This window comes from Anabas testudineus, chromosome 14 (genome assembly GCF_900324465.2).
Source record: "Anabas testudineus chromosome 14, fAnaTes1.2, whole genome shotgun sequence".
In the NCBI taxonomy this organism is placed as follows: domain Eukaryota; kingdom Metazoa; phylum Chordata; class Actinopteri; order Anabantiformes; family Anabantidae; genus Anabas; species Anabas testudineus.
Window position 1 is genome coordinate 12649301 of NC_046623.1, and position 19710 is coordinate 12669010.

General features: G+C 39.6%; 1 protein-coding gene across 9 annotated transcripts in view; it reads left to right on the forward strand.

Moving 5' to 3' along the window:
- The first annotated feature begins 2984 nt into the window (after positions 1–2984).
- The window catches only part of ncam1a (neural cell adhesion molecule 1a), a 195575-nt gene continuing 178849 nt past the window's right edge, over positions 2985–19710 (forward strand). For all 9 annotated transcript variants that reach the window (XM_026372146.1, XM_026372152.1, XM_026372149.1 and 6 more), the window contains exon 1: positions 2985–3229. In XM_026372146.1, the coding sequence (XP_026227931.1) occupies positions 3178–3229 (52 nt within the window). In that variant the 5' untranslated portion in view covers positions 2985–3177. The remainder of the gene's footprint in view (positions 3230–19710) is intronic.

Consider the following 19710-nt stretch of genomic DNA (forward strand, 5'->3'; position numbering starts at 1 on the left):
TTGTACTGTTAATTTATTGTGTCTGCATCTGACCTGACTGCGGAAAGCTCAGTTTTTTGGCTCAAATAACACCGCAGAGAGGCAAACATTTGTTTTCAGATTAGACCTATTTAGTATAACACAAGTGGTGGTTTCAGATTCCTGTATCTACCCTGCCACAAACAACTCATCAACACATGTTCAGCATGTGCAGTATGTGTGTTTATATCTGGGAGATAAAGGGGGAAGCTGTTCAAATGCCATTTTATGTGAAATAAGCTACAAAAACAAACATTTGCATGCCAGACCATGACTATATATTACTATAATTAGTTGGCTATAATCCCACAGATGGAAGCTATGCACCACTGACTCCTCAGTCAGGCACATCCACCAAATGTCTGACTCAATGCCTCTGAGAACTGATGCTAAATCACTGAGATGACCTGATCCTGCTACTGCTTTTAGGTCTTCTTGTCTTCTCTAACCCAATGCCCCAAAGACAAGGGAAATCACTTTGTTGGAGCCATATCTGCCAAGCGTTCACTGTCTCATGGTGAAGTTCAAATTTAAAGACTAATTAATGCAGAAAACTTATTATTGTTATTTTAGGCAGTTGACATACTTCTTTTGCCACTGTAAAATATAAATACTAACATGTCTATGAATATGTGCTGCATATTTAACTTAATGGGAACAAACACATTCCAGACTAAAATTGTTTTGTTCATTGTTCTGTCTTACTTCCTGTTGTAATTTTTATGTTACAGACTTAAGGCAAATAATGATATGGAATACAATGCAGCTGTTTTTCGATTGCTTTGGGGGGAATTTTAAATTAGAGATCATCCATGCATTTTTTTTTTTAGTTCAAGGATAGTTTAGTATCACGTTGCAGAAGATGTCCTATTTTCAGAGAGTGTGCACTAATTAGACTGCATTTCCTTATGCCCATTTCATGACACTTACTTCCTCCAGTTGCTGCTCTGGTTTAAACCTCAGAATGAAATCAATGACTTTTACTTAAAGGCTCGGGAGCCAACCAGGCCGGGGCCTATGTGTCTCAGTATGGCATAAATGTATATTTCCTCAGTTAAGAAACACAAAGCGATTAAAACTAGTAAGAAATTACCATAAAGAGACACGTGAGAACAATAAATAGACACAAAATGATCTCACACATTTAAAAAAAAGACCAAAGACAGACACTAGACAGAAAATGGCTATACACATCTGGAAGATGATCAAAATGGTGAGAGATACAGAAACAGAATAAGGAAATAAAATGCTAATTTGTTTTCTGTCAACAGTGTGTGTTTAGCCTAATAACCTTTATGCAGTTTATGAGTTTAAGAGCCATATGTCGGCATTGCAAACACACGGGGAACGTTAACTTTGTGCCTTTCATACAGGTTGTGTGCTTGGATTAATGTGGAACACCTTGCAGCCCTGGCCCCTCCTGTCCTGATTGGTCTTCGCTGATAGTCTGAGACTATTAAAGTCCCAAAACTCTGTGGACTTTCACTTCTTCTCATGGGAATAAAAAGGGTTTTGGCTTGGAGCATGTTTCCATGCTGCTTTGTCTTGTCACTGAACACGCGCGCCCCCTTGGAAAAACCTGGAGATTGATCCTTCTCCAAGTTTTTTTGGCATTTTTTCAGCTAAAGATGGATGTTTTTTTTTATCAGAGAAGTAAATAATCAATTTACATTTGCCAGATTGCAAGAAACCTAACCCCGGACGAACCCCAACGCGTGCTGCATGTAAACACATTCTGCTAAAATGACACCACAGCAGAGATTGAATCTCCTCACTCCTCTTTTAAAGAGCGGCTCTGCTGAGCACTGGAGCAGCAGAAGGTGGGTGTTCTCATGCTAACAAGTGTATTTACTCCAGCTATATTTAACAGCACTACGAGTGTTGGAAACATGGTGAACATGGACGGTCAAATGCTGCAGCAGGGGGTTTACTATGTTTTATTTTTATTTTTTTCATTCTGCAAACTGGAATCCATTAGCAGAAGTAGATCCAAGCTAGCTCCAGCTCTACATGATCACTGCTAAGCTAATTAGCAACAGCTACAAAAAAAAATACTCACTTAAAGTGGTGAAGCATAAACAGGAACTTGAAAATTCAATTGGCATCACTGGGGGAGGAACAGAGGATGGAAATGAAGTTATAACACATGGTGTAAAGTTACTGGACCTGCTGGACTGACATTTAGCCAACAGCTAAATGCTAGGTTAGCTGTAGTTCACAGGGTTAAACCACTGCTGGTTACAACTGAGCACGAAAAGTAACAGGGTCACAATAAAGCACTTCATTCTCCATTAGTCTGCTCCTATACAAAGTATCACACTTAAAACACAGCTGCTCATAAATGTAACGTTTTTAGGAAACAATGCACCAACAAACTACAGTGTTGCCGAGTTATCCACACAGATGAGCCAACTCTGCACATGTGCTACAACAAATAAGACATTTGAATGTGGCACTGGTGTAATCCACGACCAAAGCGCCGCATGACGGATTTACAATTTAAATAACTTATTATTGTTTTTGTCTTAATCTGACTGCCGCTAATTAGCCATCGGTTTAGAATAAGCATGTTGCACTATAGGTTTCTGATTCACAGTTAGCTCGTTTGTAAGGTCACTAATCCGAATTAGAGCCCCTGCTGACCATCTGCTGTCTACTGTGGAGGCTCCAGTGGCTCCATGCACTACTTTGTTACTGCGTTCACCTCAGCCCGCCCTCTCCGCGTGTGTGTGTGTGTGTGTCTCTCTCTCTCTCTCTCTCTCTCTCTCTCTCTCTCTGTGTGTGTGTGTGTGTGTGTGTGTGTGTCTCTCTCTCTCTCTCTCTCTCTCTCTCTCTCTCTCTGTGTGTGTGTGTGTGTGTGTGTGTCTCTCTCTCTCTCTCTCTCTGTGTGTGTGTGTGTGTGTGTGTGTAGCCCTACCGGGCGGAGTAATTCGTGTTTGGTATCTATTCAGTTCATGTGTGTGAGTGCGTGCTACGGCTGCTGCCTGTCACTCATTGTGCCGCGAACACGGGTAGCGACAAGGACCAAAAATCCGTCCGGTAGCAGTTGTTATCCCTGGAAAAAAAAACCAAGCTGTCTGCTCCCCTGCAGCCGGTAGAGACCCTCCGCTTGTTTAAAGTGTGTCTGATCTTCAAGGAGAATATCTGTGACACATTACAATGCTTCAAATAAGGGACCTCATCTGGGGATTGCTTTTCATTGGCTGTGCAGGTAAGACACTGCATTATTTAGGATTCATATGAGGTTGTATGGCGATTAACTCCAAGGCTGTGGCCGAAATAAATCTGTTTTGGCCACACTCTGGCCGTGAACCAGGGCGATCTGTGTTGATTTGTGGAGTAGCATCCTCTGGTCCCATCAGCGGCATCCCTGTCGCTGACTCCGGACAGTGGCGGCAAGTCAGAGCTGGTGCTCTGCAAGACTCAGCACGATCACTGCAAACCAAAAGTTTCTCTATGAACTTTGAGTTTTTCCTCTTTGTGAGTCCAGTCCACTGTGAAATACCACCCGGGACGCCTTTTTATGCAGTTTTGGGGTAGAGTTTCATATTTGGATCACCTCCCCTCGGTGCGTTTTAGGAGATCTCCGCAGAATACGGAGCAGCGCACCGCTGCCTTGCTTTATGCGGTTATTTTGTGCTACTGACCTGCGTTGGTCCACTGTAGAGGTGTCAGTTTAGTGAAATTATATCCACAAGTCCTGTGGCGTTTTCCGAGTTACGCATGTTAATTTGTTTGCGTGAAGGCTGGAGGGGATGGATGCGGGCGAAGATAGAAACTGGTGATGGAGAGAGAGAGAGGGGGGCGCTTTTGTGATCTTCCAGCTGATATTTTACTGTCTACCGGCACAAGTGCAAGTCACAGATTTCAGTTCCGAATACCTAAGGAGCAAGAGCAAGCTGCATATGTGCTGAGCAGAAAGTGCACCTCGGCTTTCTCACTTGTGCTGGGTCAGCAGTGACGCGCCGAGGATGGAGCGAGCAGCGCGTCGGTCGCTCTTCTCGTGGATGCTTTGTTTCACTCCACTAAAACGCATTTAATGACAATTTATCACGATAAAATGTTTTTGTTTTCCGAAAAAAAAAAAAAAAACATGCGCTCGAACTCCTCCCGTTGTCTGGATTAGATGCGGTCACCGTTCCCACTCTGGTCATTATTGGATTTGGCACGCAAGTAGTGTTGAGCGAGGATTTATCAATGTGCGGTTTTTAAGTGTGTCACAGTAGCTGTGAGGATAAAGGTTAACGTCCTTTGACATTCACCGCGTTATATGGTCAGTTTCTGTTACAGTTTCCAACTTAATGATGCGGTTCAGGTTCAGTCGCAAAAGGGTGTTGACACACACAGCCAGAAGTTTTTATTTTATTATTTATTTATTTATTTTGTTGGTTCAGATTAAATTCGTCATCCATCGAGGAAGACTGAATAGTCATTCAATGTATACAAAAGGAACCAATCCCAGAGCTTGGCTGGTTATATAGGGCGGGAGGGAGCCCATTTTCATTTGAAACCCCCACCTCTGGCGCCTCCCACATCCTCCTTCTCTCCCTGGATGTGCCCCTTCTTTCTATACACTGCAACTGTGTGCTCCAAGTGGACTTCGAGGACCCCCCAAGGGTCCTTGAAGAGAGGAAGAATAGTTTGATTCAATCATATTATTTAGTAGAAACCGTCCCAATTAGTGCATAATGAAGATTATTCTAACCTCAGCTTGTCAGTTCACTGTTCCTCCTCCATATTCTGCAGGACTGTAGTTTCTGACTTCAGATTAAGTTTTGTTAGAAACAAATTCAGCCAATGATATCTCTATCCCCATAACAGTCCTGCTTCATGTCAATGTTGAAGTAAAACCATGCTGACCACTATTTCAATTCTGACTCGTCAAAGTATAATGTGTGAACTTACTTGACAACACAATAAACAACTGAATAGCATGCACCTTATTACACACTGAAGCACAGACTTCTTAGTTTTTAGGATATTTTGTGATATTTTCAAATCAAACTCTGTTTTTGCCACTTTTTTTATACCCCCTCTCACCCTTAGTGGTATAGAAAGTGGTGGTGTACCATGAACACTCGGTATGTTTTTTTTTTTTTTTCTCCTATATGATTCATGATCCTGCCAAAATATTCGGACTCCCACGCAATTCACTGCACCTCCATAAGCGAAAGAAACCAAGAGGGAGATAATTAGACAACTGTGCCTGAGCTCTGCCCTGTTGCAATAGAGAAAGATATTCAAAGGAATTGATCACATTATTTGATAGGCGCAGGGTATATTAAAAGGGTAATGACAGTATCACACAGTTTGAAGGCTCAGCAATTTAATTACATTTATTGATTTCCAGTTCCTGTTCCAGTTCAATGATAATTAAATTTCAAGGCTAGTAACAAACATTAGGATGTGGAGCCACATCAGCTTTCAAGGAATGACTGAATAATGGTCAGATTAAATTGAAAATGATTTAATAGGACATACACAGTGGTCACTCTTGCCTTAGTCTGTCTGCAGCCAGATAGATTGAGTCTAGTGTGTATCACCAATTCTGACCTTCAGTTATTGGAGTGATCGGACTTGTGCATTGCAATCAATCTTCAACCTGAATGAGTTAGGTTTTGGTTTTTGGCCTGGCTTGGCTGGATCTGCTTTTCCTGTAGGCATTAAGAGTTTGTTCAGGTTTTTCAGTTTCATGCCCTGCACTGTTAGCTGTAGGCAAAACAACTAAGAAATGCAGGCTTGAACATTAAACATTGAACCTCATTTAACTTCTGCTGCATTAAAATGGGGCGTCATCCAGGAACACACTGTGCTGACTGTTGGACGGATAAAATTGTCACTGTGATAAATTTATATATCTTCATGGTATTTTAAATCGTAGTGCTTTGTGCTAGACAGACTTGACTAGACTCATGCATCCATTACTCACACCAATATTCCTCAATTTCATCAGTACCTAAAATAACAAGCTCCCACTAGTGCAGCGTCTTCTGTTTATCAAATGCTTCTTTGGGTCTGAACGCCCATTTACTGCTGTGCACCTGTCTTTCCATTAATGCATTACCATTACATTGTGAAACACAAGACACTGAGCAGGAGCAAATCACATCCATATGCTTTTGAATCTTCAGATGAGGGAAAAGCAAATTCTCTCAAACACTGCAGGTCATTATATGTTCCTTTAGATCTAAAACAATGTTTTCATGTAGCAGGCTAAAACTCAGCTCCACAAATGGAAGAAAATGTTAAACTCAACATTTTGGGGGAGAGAAAATACACAATTCCTAAATGACTAACATATGGGACTTTAACTGCTGTGGTGAGTTCAAAGCCACTATGAAAATAATACTGGCTATTTTTGACTTGGGGGGAACTGGAAAAAGCAGCAAAACAAGAGAAAATTATAAGGCGTTTGTAGTCTGCACTCTGAATAAAACTAGATTTAGTTGCAGCTAGATCTGTGCTGCATTTAAAGTGACATGTGCACATTTGCAGCAGTATATTATAGCTTGTTGATCAAATTTTCATCAGTACAGGCGTTCCTGAGATTACAGCTGTACCCCCTTTAGATTCAGCTAGATCCAGCATACTGCTGCCACTATAAGAAGCTAAAGCCAGTAGTCTAAAATTGCTTATTGAGTCATAATTGCAAGTTTATCTGATTTGCCAGATGTGAGTACAATGCAACTGCTGCTGGAGAATTTTACATAAGTATCATTGATTACTGAATTTAATTTCTTTACAACCTGTACATATTGTCATTACTTAACAAAACATGCCCCACACTTACTTCTGCACAGACAAAACTGGTGAATTGGAGTACATTAATTAATGAAATGGTTCAAATAATTGGGTTTTTATAAAATGAGCATATTATTAAAGAATTGGTTTATTGGTAAATAGTGTAACGCGGATCTATCCCTGAAATACAGAGCAACCTACATTTATTAAAGATACTACTGTAAAAGCAAATGCCAAAATGTACTATTGCACCACTAAACCCATTTCATAAATGTTTAATTATAATCCTTAAATGGGTAACAATTTAAACTTCTTACATTTTAACAAAAAACTAAACGACCCACACAGTAATAATTATAGAGTAGTCATTAGTGACTAGTTCAGATCTGTGGCTAAAACAACTTTTAAAGATCAAATATTAGAGGAGACTGAAACATGTCTTATCAAGACTGCATACTGTAAAGCACTGAACTCATACATTATCCATAATTTCATGTCATCTCACAGTGCTTCATACTGAATTTACAAGTACAGATACTTCCAAACAGATAAGTTCAAAACAACTTGGCTGGCTCTTACATTTCTTTTCTGCTGACTGCTAGATGAGATGGGGTGTCTTTGCATATTAATCAGCGCATGAAAAGGAACCATGAGTGATTTGCATTGTGTGAGCTCTGAAGGCGTCCTATACAAAATTAAATCTAAGAAAAAATGAAAAAGAAAATGGGCTTGTTGCACAGGATGGGCCTGCCCAACCCTTAGCCACTGACATTCTTCCTTTAAAAGCACAGCATTACATTGCAAAAGTTAATTCAGTAGATTCTCTTTGTATCTAGTGTCACGATTTGTGCATGTTGCGTATGTTCTTTTAACATAACACAAGTAAAATTGTATCATTAACTGTATTTTTAGTGTGAAGTTTATTCCACAAGATTCTTCCTAGTGCAAATAAATACTTCAATTTATAATATACTTATGTACTAACTCATGATTTTGCTATAAAGTGATCTGCTTAACTTTATATTTGGCCACATTTCTAAAAATACAGTCTGGTCCAAAAGCATTGGGATGGCAAGACTGCTTAATTAGTTTTGCTGTAAACGGAAGACATTTTACTTTAAGATCAAATGATTGATATAAAAATTAAAGTTAACAATTTCAGCTCTATTTGATGGTATTTATACCTCCATAAGTCAAAAAGCATAGAACATAGCACTCCTTTTGGAACATGTAACTGCCTGATAGTCGCTTTTTGTTACCCAGGTGTCCTGTGAGATTGATTGTTCGAACAGTATGTAGCTCTAAATGACTGCTCTTGGCTTTAGCCTTGGATTTCACCTGTGTTTTTAGCAACAAATTGTGAAGGCCTATTTGCTGTTTAAAAAGTTAAATCAACATAAAAACCAGACAGCTGTCTGTGGGAGAAAGGAAAGTCACTGTGAATCCCTGAAAGGTGGTACAAGGTTCAAACATTAGGTAGAGTCAGTAAAACCATTTAGATTGTCCTGAAAAAGAGGGAAATCACTGGTGTCCTGTGCAACTTGCACCAAATAGGTTGGTAGCTGATGACAAGCATTGTAAGAGCTGTGAAGAAAAACCTAAAAGTCGGTGATATCACCATCATCCTCCACAGAGCAGAGGTGAATGTATTACAATGCACCATTTGAAGAAGACCTCACAAGCAGAAATAAAAAGGCCATACCACTAGATGCAAACCCTCCATCAGCAGTAAGAACTGGGAAACCAGACTGGAATTTGCAAAAAAAAGAAAAAGAATAGAAGTTACAGTTAGAGTCATGGGCCGCAAAAATTCTGGAGCAAAGTTTTATGGACTGCTGAGACCAAGATTAACCTCCACCAATGTGATGAAAAGGCCAGAAGAAAGGATGTGCTCATGATCCAAACCATACAAGCTCATCTGTGAAGAATGATAGCGGTAGAATCATAGAATGGGCATTCATGGCTGCTAATCTTCACTGATTATATAACTTGTGATGGTAGCAGCAGGATAATTAAATTTATAGAGAAATGCATCTAAATTAATTGGGACAAACTTCAACATGAAGCCAGGCAATGATGCAAAAACCTGCCAACTCGACATAGGACTTTATCAGAGGGAGTAAGGGGTAGGTTTTAGATCAGCCAAGTCAATCGCCAAACCTTAACCCAACTGAGCATACTGCTACTACTACTGATTCACTCCTCAATCTGTTCCAAAACTGCTCACTTAAGCTTGAACATAATATTTGAAAGTGATATAATTTATGTTGTTTAATGGGTTCCAATACTCCTACAGAGGACTGTATATGGTTGTATATTTCAGAAAGATTTGAGTAACTTTTAGTAAGATGTCATGATCAAAATTGATTTGACTTTATATTCAGCATAATGTCCCCTGTGAAGTGTATATTCATGTATTTTCCATCTTTACATTTTCTGCTGGTCTGTCCATTTAGATTTCCTAAACATGGGCATGTGTACAATCTGTAAGCTTGTCTCAGACTATGCTGATGGGTCCTGTCCTGTTGAATATTTGCCAAGTACTGCTCCAGATCTCTTTAAAGATAACTTGAGCATCTGAGCTGGATGGACTGCTGTCAGCCTCTAATGAATTCATATAGGCCAAGCTAAATGGTCGCCACACTTCTCCTGAATAATGTGGAAGGTGATCATGGATAGAGAGAAGTTGTTGTACTGTGATGTTCAGTGTCTTCAGCATGCCACTTTAGTCCAAAGGCTGTCTACATTAACACTGATCATCTGTGCTGCCTTAAGCTCCCTGCATTGTTTTTCTGAGCTTGATTTAAGTGAGGCTGCCAAGTCAGGTGAGGGTATCCAAGGTGATGATGGACTATATTACTCTGTAACAGAATCCCAGCATAATGTCCCTGTCCTCCTTGAACTACCCAGAGAAGTACAAGCATCACTTTAACTTCTTCTTGGAATAGATACTGTTTGCATTGATGATCAGTTTTCTTTATCATCAGCATGGGGCACAGTGCTATTTATAGTCCGTCCTTATTTTAACTTTATTCCCCCAGGACTGACACTGGTGAACAGATGGTATTTCTCTCTGTGAAAGTCAAAGACACGGTCTAAGTTGTCTGGTGTTAATTCTCATTTGGAAAAAAGTAATGTTTTTGCATTACTTTACTGAACTGTTAATCTATTACAAAAGTACATTTAAAAACCAGAAGACGCCTTAATGCAGTATAAAAAATCTGCTTAAGATGCAGTGAAGTTTATTAACAGTCATGCACATGCACATCATAGAATGCTTTGCATTTTTTAAGGAATTACAGGTAGTCTTTCTATCTTATCTTGAGTCGTAGTTCCTCCACAGAGTACGGTAGGAGGTATACCTTGATTGTCACTGTTCAACACAGCCTTCAAGTGTTGATAAGACAGAAATATCTTCTATATGGTCTTTGATGCAGTCTTTTAACACTAAGCATACACTTATGGTGCTGGTATAAAAATAGATGCCACTAAGTACTAAACTTTTTCAAGAGATTTATAAAATTTACCGGAAAACGTGAAAGGCAGCGCTGTAATGAGACGAAAGGGCAACGCATACTGGTTGGTGTGTGCCAGACATGCCATACGTCTGTAGTGCTAATGTGCGAATAGAATAATGATTCTTGTGATCCCATGACTTTTCCCGTAGCGCCACATGTTATTCTCACAGTTATGACTAGAATTGTCAACATACCCTTACATGATTGAACGCCCCTCATTGTATTTGAACATATTGCTAGTTTTCATTAGTGAAGTTTATTTCAGATATTTATCTATAACTTTTTAAACAGTGCTAAGTTTAAGAGTAGGCTGAATATCACTTTAGGAGTAAATGTGTTTCCCCTTTCTCTCAGTCCTCAGTACAAACAATGGGAATAATGCCACTTCTCAAGTGCAGCTGTAGTTGCTCCCAGTTAAGAAAATTAAGACTTTGTTTGGGCTTCAGTGGGCTTCTTGTTTTGTTGAATTGGTTCTGACTTGCTGCATATCTGAATCTTTATCCCAGCCATGGTGTTTTGTAGTTCTTAACTCACGTGAAGAGACCAGTTCTGCATTTTCTTCTTCTTCGTTTTTTGACTATTTCACCAGTGCTGCAGTTTGGTGATGCATTAAAGTACAAGTGTAAGATGCTGCAGCTTGTTTCACGATTTCAGCAGCCTAGCTCATATCACACCTGCTGCATTTATCTTCAAGGATTTCAATCCTATCTCTGAAATCCTGCTTTTCAAACCACCTGGAGAGGCAGCTCATTTTGTTGTACACCTGGTGTCTACAGGGATAATTGTTGCTCATTTGAAATGAATGCAGTAATGTTTTTTCCACACAATTTATTGTGATTGTCTCTCAGGTTTTGAAATATTTTCTTTTCCCCACTAAATGTCTTTCTGGTTTTGCTTGATCAACTTAATTCTTCTATGCCTCTTCTTGTTCAATCATATCATTATCGTCACCAGTCTTGTCTTTTTTTGTAAAGATAGATAATGTTTTATGTTCATATTAACCTTTGATTCAAATTGCAGCTTGTAATTAAGAGGAAAATGGCTTTTTGTGATCATGGATAAAGATCATTGATTCACAGAAATGCAGATATTTACTATTGCCCGCTGTTGATTCCTTACGTGGGTGGAGCAATAAGCACATGGGGTCTCTACTTACTTGTTTTGGTCTTTGTGTAGGAAGCAGTAACAGCATTCACATCGTCATGAACTCAGACATTTTACAATAACTATTCTCTCTCTCGAACTTGAAAAAGCACAAAGAAAAGCTGGCTTCATATGTTTTTATACACTTATGCTGTGTCACGCTACCTTGGCTGAGTTTTCATAGGCAAGCTAAAACGTATTCAGGCATGTGATCGACTTTCTCTTAATCCCAAGGAGTGACTCACCATCATGATGTAATGCTTAGCAATGGCAACTAGCTCATCCCAGAAACCCTGTGATTGGCTGGTTTCCTCAGGTGTCAAGCTGCCTTAGCCTTTGTGTGAAGAACAAAAAAAGAAAAAAGTGTCTTCTGGGAGATGGAAACAAGGCGAGATGTGCAGCATGTGCAGTATTCTGTGGACTTGTTTACTTTCTAAATTGGCACAGTCGTCAGTGAGCACATTCTTGAGGCGAGCATCCTCTGTGGGTTTTCAGACTATGCCAACAAATGTCCAGAGTGACTTATTTGACTGTGTACTGTGTCACAAGTCCTGGTGGCACAAACTCTGTTTTCCCAAGCTTCTAGGTCAGAGATGTTTTATATTCTGTCTGTAGGTTTCGTCTAATCCTAAAGAAAATGTGGTCACTGTAAGTAATATGGAAGCCGAGGGTATAATTCGTATTCATGACTTGTGGGGTTCTGTTTGAGCAGCCTTGGTGTGAATTCAAATGGCTGGGGTGCAGAAATAGCCAGATCAAGAACACCTAGTGAATTCAACTTGAAGGATGAAAACATTAAATAGTAACTTCATTAGATTTGTGTTTTCAGGTAGTTGTCTTAAGAGGGAAGTTGTTCAACCACTGAATGGTTGAATGGAATCACTCAGGGAGAAAACCTTTTTTGATTCTGTAGCAGTCTTGCAATTATAACTTGTAGACTGTGTCAACATAACGCACTATTAATTAGTGTACTGGTATATTGCAGTGAGATGTTCTCTGAGGTTATGCTATGGAAGCAAGATGTAACACAGACTCATCCAGGAGCTACTGATTTGACAGCGGATGCAGCGCAGACTGTGTGGATCGTTTGATCAGCCTGATGTGAAATATCATTTAATTAACCAGTAAAACAATGCCCACAATACAACAGAGGGGCAGAATATAACCAGAGCCCTGCTGCTGCTGCCCATACGGAAATCCCATTTGAACATTAATGAGGTCATACTGATCAAAATAGATGGTGTTTTTGTGTTGTGTTGGTAGCAGGTGGTTGCAACATCACCAAGATGCTGAGGGGGAGGGGTTGTTGCCTGAACAGATATAAAGTGAGCTTGAATGCATTTAACACCTGCATTGTGAATCAGACTTCAGGTTTTGAATATAAGCCTTGATGTGTAGAAAATGTGTGTGTTTTTAATATCGAGAAATGATTCATGTACTACTTTCTGTGCATATTAATATAATTGGCACCCATAGCACTGATACAACAATATGGACCTCTGTCCCTCAGGATAATTAGATTAATAGAATTTGGCATTTATACCTACTGAAAATACTTTTACCATCAACCACTCAGATGTGTAATTTATAACTTGTCTTTCAACATTAAGAGAAACAGTGAGCAATGAATAACACACTTATTATTACGGTATTATTTATTTTAAACCTATTTATGACCCCAGTGAAGCCTTATTATATCCTGAAAAGTTTCCTATTTTGAGAGATACAAACACGTGACACAAATAATGCACACAAAAAATAATTTGACTACACTTTGTGTTTGTGTCAGTAAAATGGCCATCCTCAATTTCACTTTGAAGAATTTGAACACATTCACCCATAAGACATTAGACCTTCATTTGACCCAACACAAAGCCCTTTAAGAGGGTTTATTCCATTATGTGTTTATGGCCAGGCTTCTGCATTTGATGAGATCAGGAGAGGTCCGTAATTTATTAGGCTTTCACACTAACAGCATTGTCGAAGAGGTGCTCCCAAAGAATAGCTCCAGGAGGGGCTCACTGTGAGCTGGACAGGCAGACAAAGGTGGAGGGTGAAAGGCGGGAGGAGGGATGGAGGATGAGAGGGAGGCGGGACACAATGCAAATTGCCATCTAGGAGGAGCTGTGGGTCAGCACCATGCTTCAACCTCTGGATTCATTGTTTCCCTTTGTGTTGCTGGAGGTTGTTGTTTATGTAACACATTTTGCTGAAAGCAGACATTTTATTATAAGCATCATATTATTATATATATTTCTTGATTTTTATTTAAAGTGCTACTGTTGTTAAACATGGCTTCAGCAATAGTCCGTTTTTTTTGCTGCACTTTTTCCCCATTTATACATTTTCTTTTGCAAAATACTATCCTAGAAATAATAGGGGGCTACTTTTACAGCTGACTGATGTAAAAGATTTTGCTTGTGTATCGTAACCTGATTATGTCTCTGAAAAAGTTGCTGTCCTGATTGACAGCTGTCTCATTTTATCTACATAATGTGGTGCTATGCTGCTTTAATAACCACCATAACTGCAAAGTTCTGTAATTATTTCACTCTACTGACAGTTCACAAATGATGCCTGCACATGAAAATAGATATGAAAAGACTTCTTGCCCTTGTTGGAGGACAGAATTTGTGTTGTTGGTAATATGTGAATGTTGACAGCTGATAAAGAAACACTTTCCGTTTTCTTGGCAGTCTTGTCTTGGCACAGATGTTTGGTAGTTTCTCCTACATAATATCTGGCAGCTTGCTGTGTTTGTGCTGCATGACTTACTGTAAATGCTCAAAATTTAAATGTAAATCCCTGGGATATGAAGCAGTGAATTAGAAATACTGCAGATTTTTAGCCTTCACTCATTGCCTTATAGTATCATTGCATTTTGGCCAATTATGCTTTTCATGAAAAAGCTTTAACCAATCAATAAACTCACAACTAAGCTCTCTGAAGTCTAAATTTTTAATTTAATGCCAGCAGCATTTACTTTCACCCCCTGCCTAGAACACGACCAGAGTATAGATGAATATAACTTTCTCTTTATGGCTAGAATGGTAAAGTGTTTTTAAACTTTTATACCATCACATATTTTGATACCAACTGAATGGTGAAATGTTTGACTCCTTCATACACAGGAGACATTCAGACTTTTCATTCATCCCGGGGTGGGGGGGTAATAATTAATGAAACGAGGCGAGGTTGGTAACATAGTTATAACAGCACTCCTTTAATACACAAGCTCATTTCCATCATGATCGCATTCCGAGCTCACTAAGCCTTAAGCTTACCCTCTACACTGTGCGAGGAAGATTAGTTTGTCCACATGCTCAGCTGAAAGCAAACTTCTCATCTTGTTCACGATGTAGCAGCCTTTGGAAAAAAATGCACGCCGACGATACCCTACCCAGTGCTATTGCAGTGTTTAGCTTGGCAGTCACTGTTTTGCTTCCACCATGCAAGTGAGCCAGAGTGGACTTTTGTCATGTCTGTCAAATACATGCTCTATTTCCATTCAGGCTAGTTGTGACACCGCGGTAGACCAGTTTTAAATGGCGTATCTGGCACTCGGCTTTTGTCATGTTGAAGTGTTTCCACTTTCATGGCGTTGAGTGAGAGTAATGTCAGGCTCCCAAGCTGAGAAATGGCCTATGTATGTTCACATTTTAACAGCATAGTTAGTGTTCAATTATTACCAAAGGCTTACATTATAAAATAAAACAAAACAAAATATTTGGGTTCAGCTCTTTGGGTGGCAAATGACGAATAAGGACCAATGCACTGAAAACCAGGGGGATTAAAATACCGGTATGCGTACATTACAGGGACATGCTGCATTTGATTGATACCAGTTTGCAGCAGGAAGCTAGATGGGATGATTCAGCATGAAGGTTGAGGACCTGGCATTTTTTACCTTAGCCAACAGAGGCCTGTCTGAAGGCTCCAGACTGAACTTGGCATCTGTCAGTGACAGTTTCACCTCAATGACACCGCACTGAATCTGCTCAACAGTTTATATAGACTATATCCTAATAAAAGCTCAGACTTGATCTTTTGAATTGTTGAAACAGGGTGATGTCTATTACAAATGGTTGACGTAATGAATATTAGTAATATTGTAATACTGCAAGATTTTCTTTCACATTACTGTCTCACCTGTTTACGGCATTTTGGGGTCATAGTAGGCCGGTATGGTCCTGTAGATTCTGTGGTGGTACGTGATACTGGAAAGAGGGGAGAGCACCTACCTGCCAAAACCCACTTTCATACCCAGTCATGGTAGCACTTTCAGCAGGAAAGAACGCCTCTGCCAACATTATGTCATCTTAAACAACACTTAGTCTCCTTTGTAATTGCTTCCAAGTCATTCCAAATTTCCTCTGAACCGTCTGTGTTGTTTTGATCTTTCATTACTGTAAGTAGTGGACTAGGGCGGTTTGGCAGGCATGCGTATTTTACTAAATCTCCCACGGAAAATGTATAGCAGAATAAGTTGTATTGGTTTATTATGTTGTGCTTTATTCCAACAACACAGACAGCAGCTCAGACAAAATGTGTGTGAAGTGACAATCAAGGATTCTCTGTAAACAGTAAGCCCATGATTGTACTCACCGTTTTTACTAAACGTTTTTTACTGTTAAAAGGGGGAGTGCATTATATAAAGTGGTGTTTCTGTTTAGCACCCACTCCTTTATGTAGGCTAAATAAGGTGGCCAAAACATCAGAAGCATCTTCTTCTAATACATGCAACATACCAGCAAAGATTTAAAACTACTTTGGCTCCTGCATAGAGTCCATGTGTGTTTCATCACAGTGTACTAATGTCTCCAAAGGCAGCATTAGCAGAAAAGCAGAAGAACAAACGAAGTTGGAAATGTCCTCAAAGTGAGACATAGACTGACTAGAATATGGCTGTCATGGCATATGTTCACTGTTTTACTGATTCAGATGGTGCTGAAAAATAAGGAAAAAGAAACATTGCTCATTTCTGTCATACTAATATAAAGTGGATCTGAAATCACAGTTTTTGCACCAGAAAAAAATAAGTTTCAATTTAATATTTACAAACAAGATACAAATATGTTGCATCTGCATTTCATGGATTTTGAAAATATTATAATTTATAAATTATGTCAGATATTTCAAAACATAAAGTTTTGACCATGGTTTAGTACAATTTGTACTTTTGTTGAATGCCTCACCTTCATTGGCTTTTTAATTGCTTTTATTGTCCAAACAGTCTCAACTGTACAACAGTACAGTCATAAACTAGTAATGTTTCACCTCACAGGGCTTCCTCTGTTCTCCTGCCTGCTGTCTACTCTGTGGAGGAACTGAGATTCGCCCTACTGCAGGTCACAGAGACCCAAGCACAGAGAGTCAGAGAGGCAGCAGCACAAACACTTTAACTCTACATCTTTTCAGATCTGCTAATCTTACTTAGTAGTCTCTTAATAAAATGACCTGTAAGTCACTCACACTGGTGCACCCAAGTCATTTTTCATATTCATATGCTATAATTGTCATGTGCATATATGCATGCGAAATGCACACAGTGTAGGCTGCAGATTTGTGTGAAGACACTTCATCAATCAGCCTGCAAGAGTGCAGACTGGTTAATTAGAAATGTCAAAGATTGGCCCGATTAATCGGCTGACAGATCAATTGGTCGAGCACTAATTTGTTAAATATTATCAGCATCTGATGTAATTTCATATTATCCATTTTTGATTAAGATGTTTATTTCCTAGACAGCCTGTCTGTACACTCGTTTGTGGAAAATTGTATTGTGTTGTATCTGGGCAATAGGATTTACCTCATGTTTATTGCTATCATTATTCAGTATCACTGTGAGCAGTGAGTCATAAGTAGATCACTTATCGGCGTCTGACCCACTGTCAGCTTGAAAGAGCCACTCAAATTGCCACCTCATGTTCCCATCTTCCACTGTTTGTTTCACAGAAATGTTCTCTCTTTCTCAAAGAAAGCACACTTTGTTATGGTCACAGAGAAAGCCCACTGTTGTTTTTGATTGTGCTGTTTCATTCAGCACCACTGTGCAGTTTAACTGGACAAGTAGATCACTTAGTTAGCCATCCTGGGCCATAGCAACCTCCTGGGACTTTTTCGACTCCCACTTCCTTATTTGCAACCCTAAAGCAGCAGAGTAGAGGGGGAAGTCTTCATTAATCACTGTGTCAGATTTTCACAGAGCAAAGTATAAATGAAATGACTCTGCTTCCCTGTCAGTAGTTAAAATGGACGCTGATTTTCATGGGAAGTAGAGTACAGAACATGAGGGAACAATGAAAATGAGGAGATTGAGGAGACAAACAAGCCTGGCGAGAATGGCTCGGTTGTTAGTCCTCAGATGCATGAGACTGGGTTTGGATACAGTATTAGCTGACATGGCCAGCTTCCCAAGGACAGAGCCCTTTTACAGAAGCATTTGCTCATTAGGGAGCACATCTCACATTGTTTATAGGCTTTAATGAGCCTTGCCGCAACCAAGGGTAGAAAAACAAAGGCAAGAAAATAGGACCTTGCATTCAAAAATGCAGCATGTCCACTTGCCCAGGACAAGAACAGACAGTGCTTCAAATCCTGCCCTCACCGTCTCCTCGCTAATCTTTCTTTTCTGAGCAGTACATGCTCCTTATGCATTTGAGGATGAAGTCTGCGCCCTCCCCTCCTACTTTTTTTTTTCCTCCCATGTTTTTACCCTTCCTTCTCTCTCTTTCTTATTACTGCTATTGCAGAGAACAATCTCAGGGCACCATTTTGCTGAGGACATTGAGGAGCTTAATTAGTTCATTCACGGATATGGCTCTTCTTACTAGCCCGATGGCTTTAGTGCCTCTGGAGGGCCTTAAATGCCAACTCCCTCTTGCAGAAAGCCTCAAACTGTACAGAATATAAAATACCTGTCAGGTTAATAAGGGAGCAAACCCCAGCAATCCTCCTGCATTTATTTACAACATTTGTACCTGCTTTGAAGGACTTGCAGTGGCAGTGTCTAGCACTGTAGAGACAAAAGAAAGAGGGGAAATAACAACACATAAATGGCCTTATAATCCAATGTGGCATCACTGTCTTGTCTCCCAGCCTTGATTTGTACAAAACAAAGCTAAATTGCATAAAAAGAGAATTAGATGGGTGTGGGGTTGATAAAGTGAGGATCACTTCTAGGAAGGCTGTTTAGTTTAATGAAGCCTCATATAAAGTCAATAACATTACTGAACTGAAGCTGTATTTTCCTTAGGCCATTTCACTTGGTGTGCCTTTAATGTTTTTTTTTTCCCCTAGCAAAATCATATAATGCTTACATTGTTTCTTAAAATGCCCATAATTATTCATGTTCTTGTTTATTCAAGATTCAGAAATATGTAATGTTAACAGCCATCTAATCCTGGAGGAATTGGATTTCCTTTTCAAAATCGAGAGCCTGAAAGAAACAAGAAAGCCATTTTGATAAGTAAACAACCTGCAGATGCATTTACTGGAGTGCTTTTTGGCTTCAGATTGACAGAAATTGTCTGTTAGCAGGATTCTACATAAGGTTTTCAAACTAAATGAGCTGCATCCAATAATGTGATTTTTATATTACAGAGCTCATAACTCGGTATGCATTGATTGAACAGAGGTTTAGGTCAGTCTCCAGTGATGGGGAAAATGATACTGAAAACTCAATAATAGCTAGGTCATCCTATGGGAAAGGTGCAATTATGCAATTCTTTGCATCCTGTCTTCACAATTTCAATGACATCTGAACTCTCATTAGAGGGATGGGCTCCAGAAAATGGATGCATTGGAACAGTATAGAGTGCTCAGGTTGAAATGGGGAAAATCAAGTTTGGAGGCTTTAGCTTTTTTTCAGTTCTTCCTGTAACACTATCCTGTTTGTAGAATGGGGGTATTCCTGAAATGACATTCAGTTTCTGGGCAACAGAGCAGCAGCTGTGCATATCTTTGTATCCAGGGGGGTGCAGTGTGATTAAAGCCCATTGATGCAGCTGTGTTTGAGCAGGGAGATTACAGTTCCATCAGTGGCTATAGGGACACACCAACCAACAACGTGAATGGGGAAAAAAACTTAAGAAGGTTGCTGCAGTGGGTTTCTTTAAGGAGGAGGAGTTGCTCACTAAAATGTTGTCAGACACAAGAGGGGACCGGAGAGTCTGAATGGATGACAGTTTTATGTTGCGCTCACACTGGAGTTTAAAAAAAGAAAACTATCTTGCATGACATCACTTACCACAAGTGCAAAGTTCTTGTAAATGAAAGCAGTTGCAGTCAC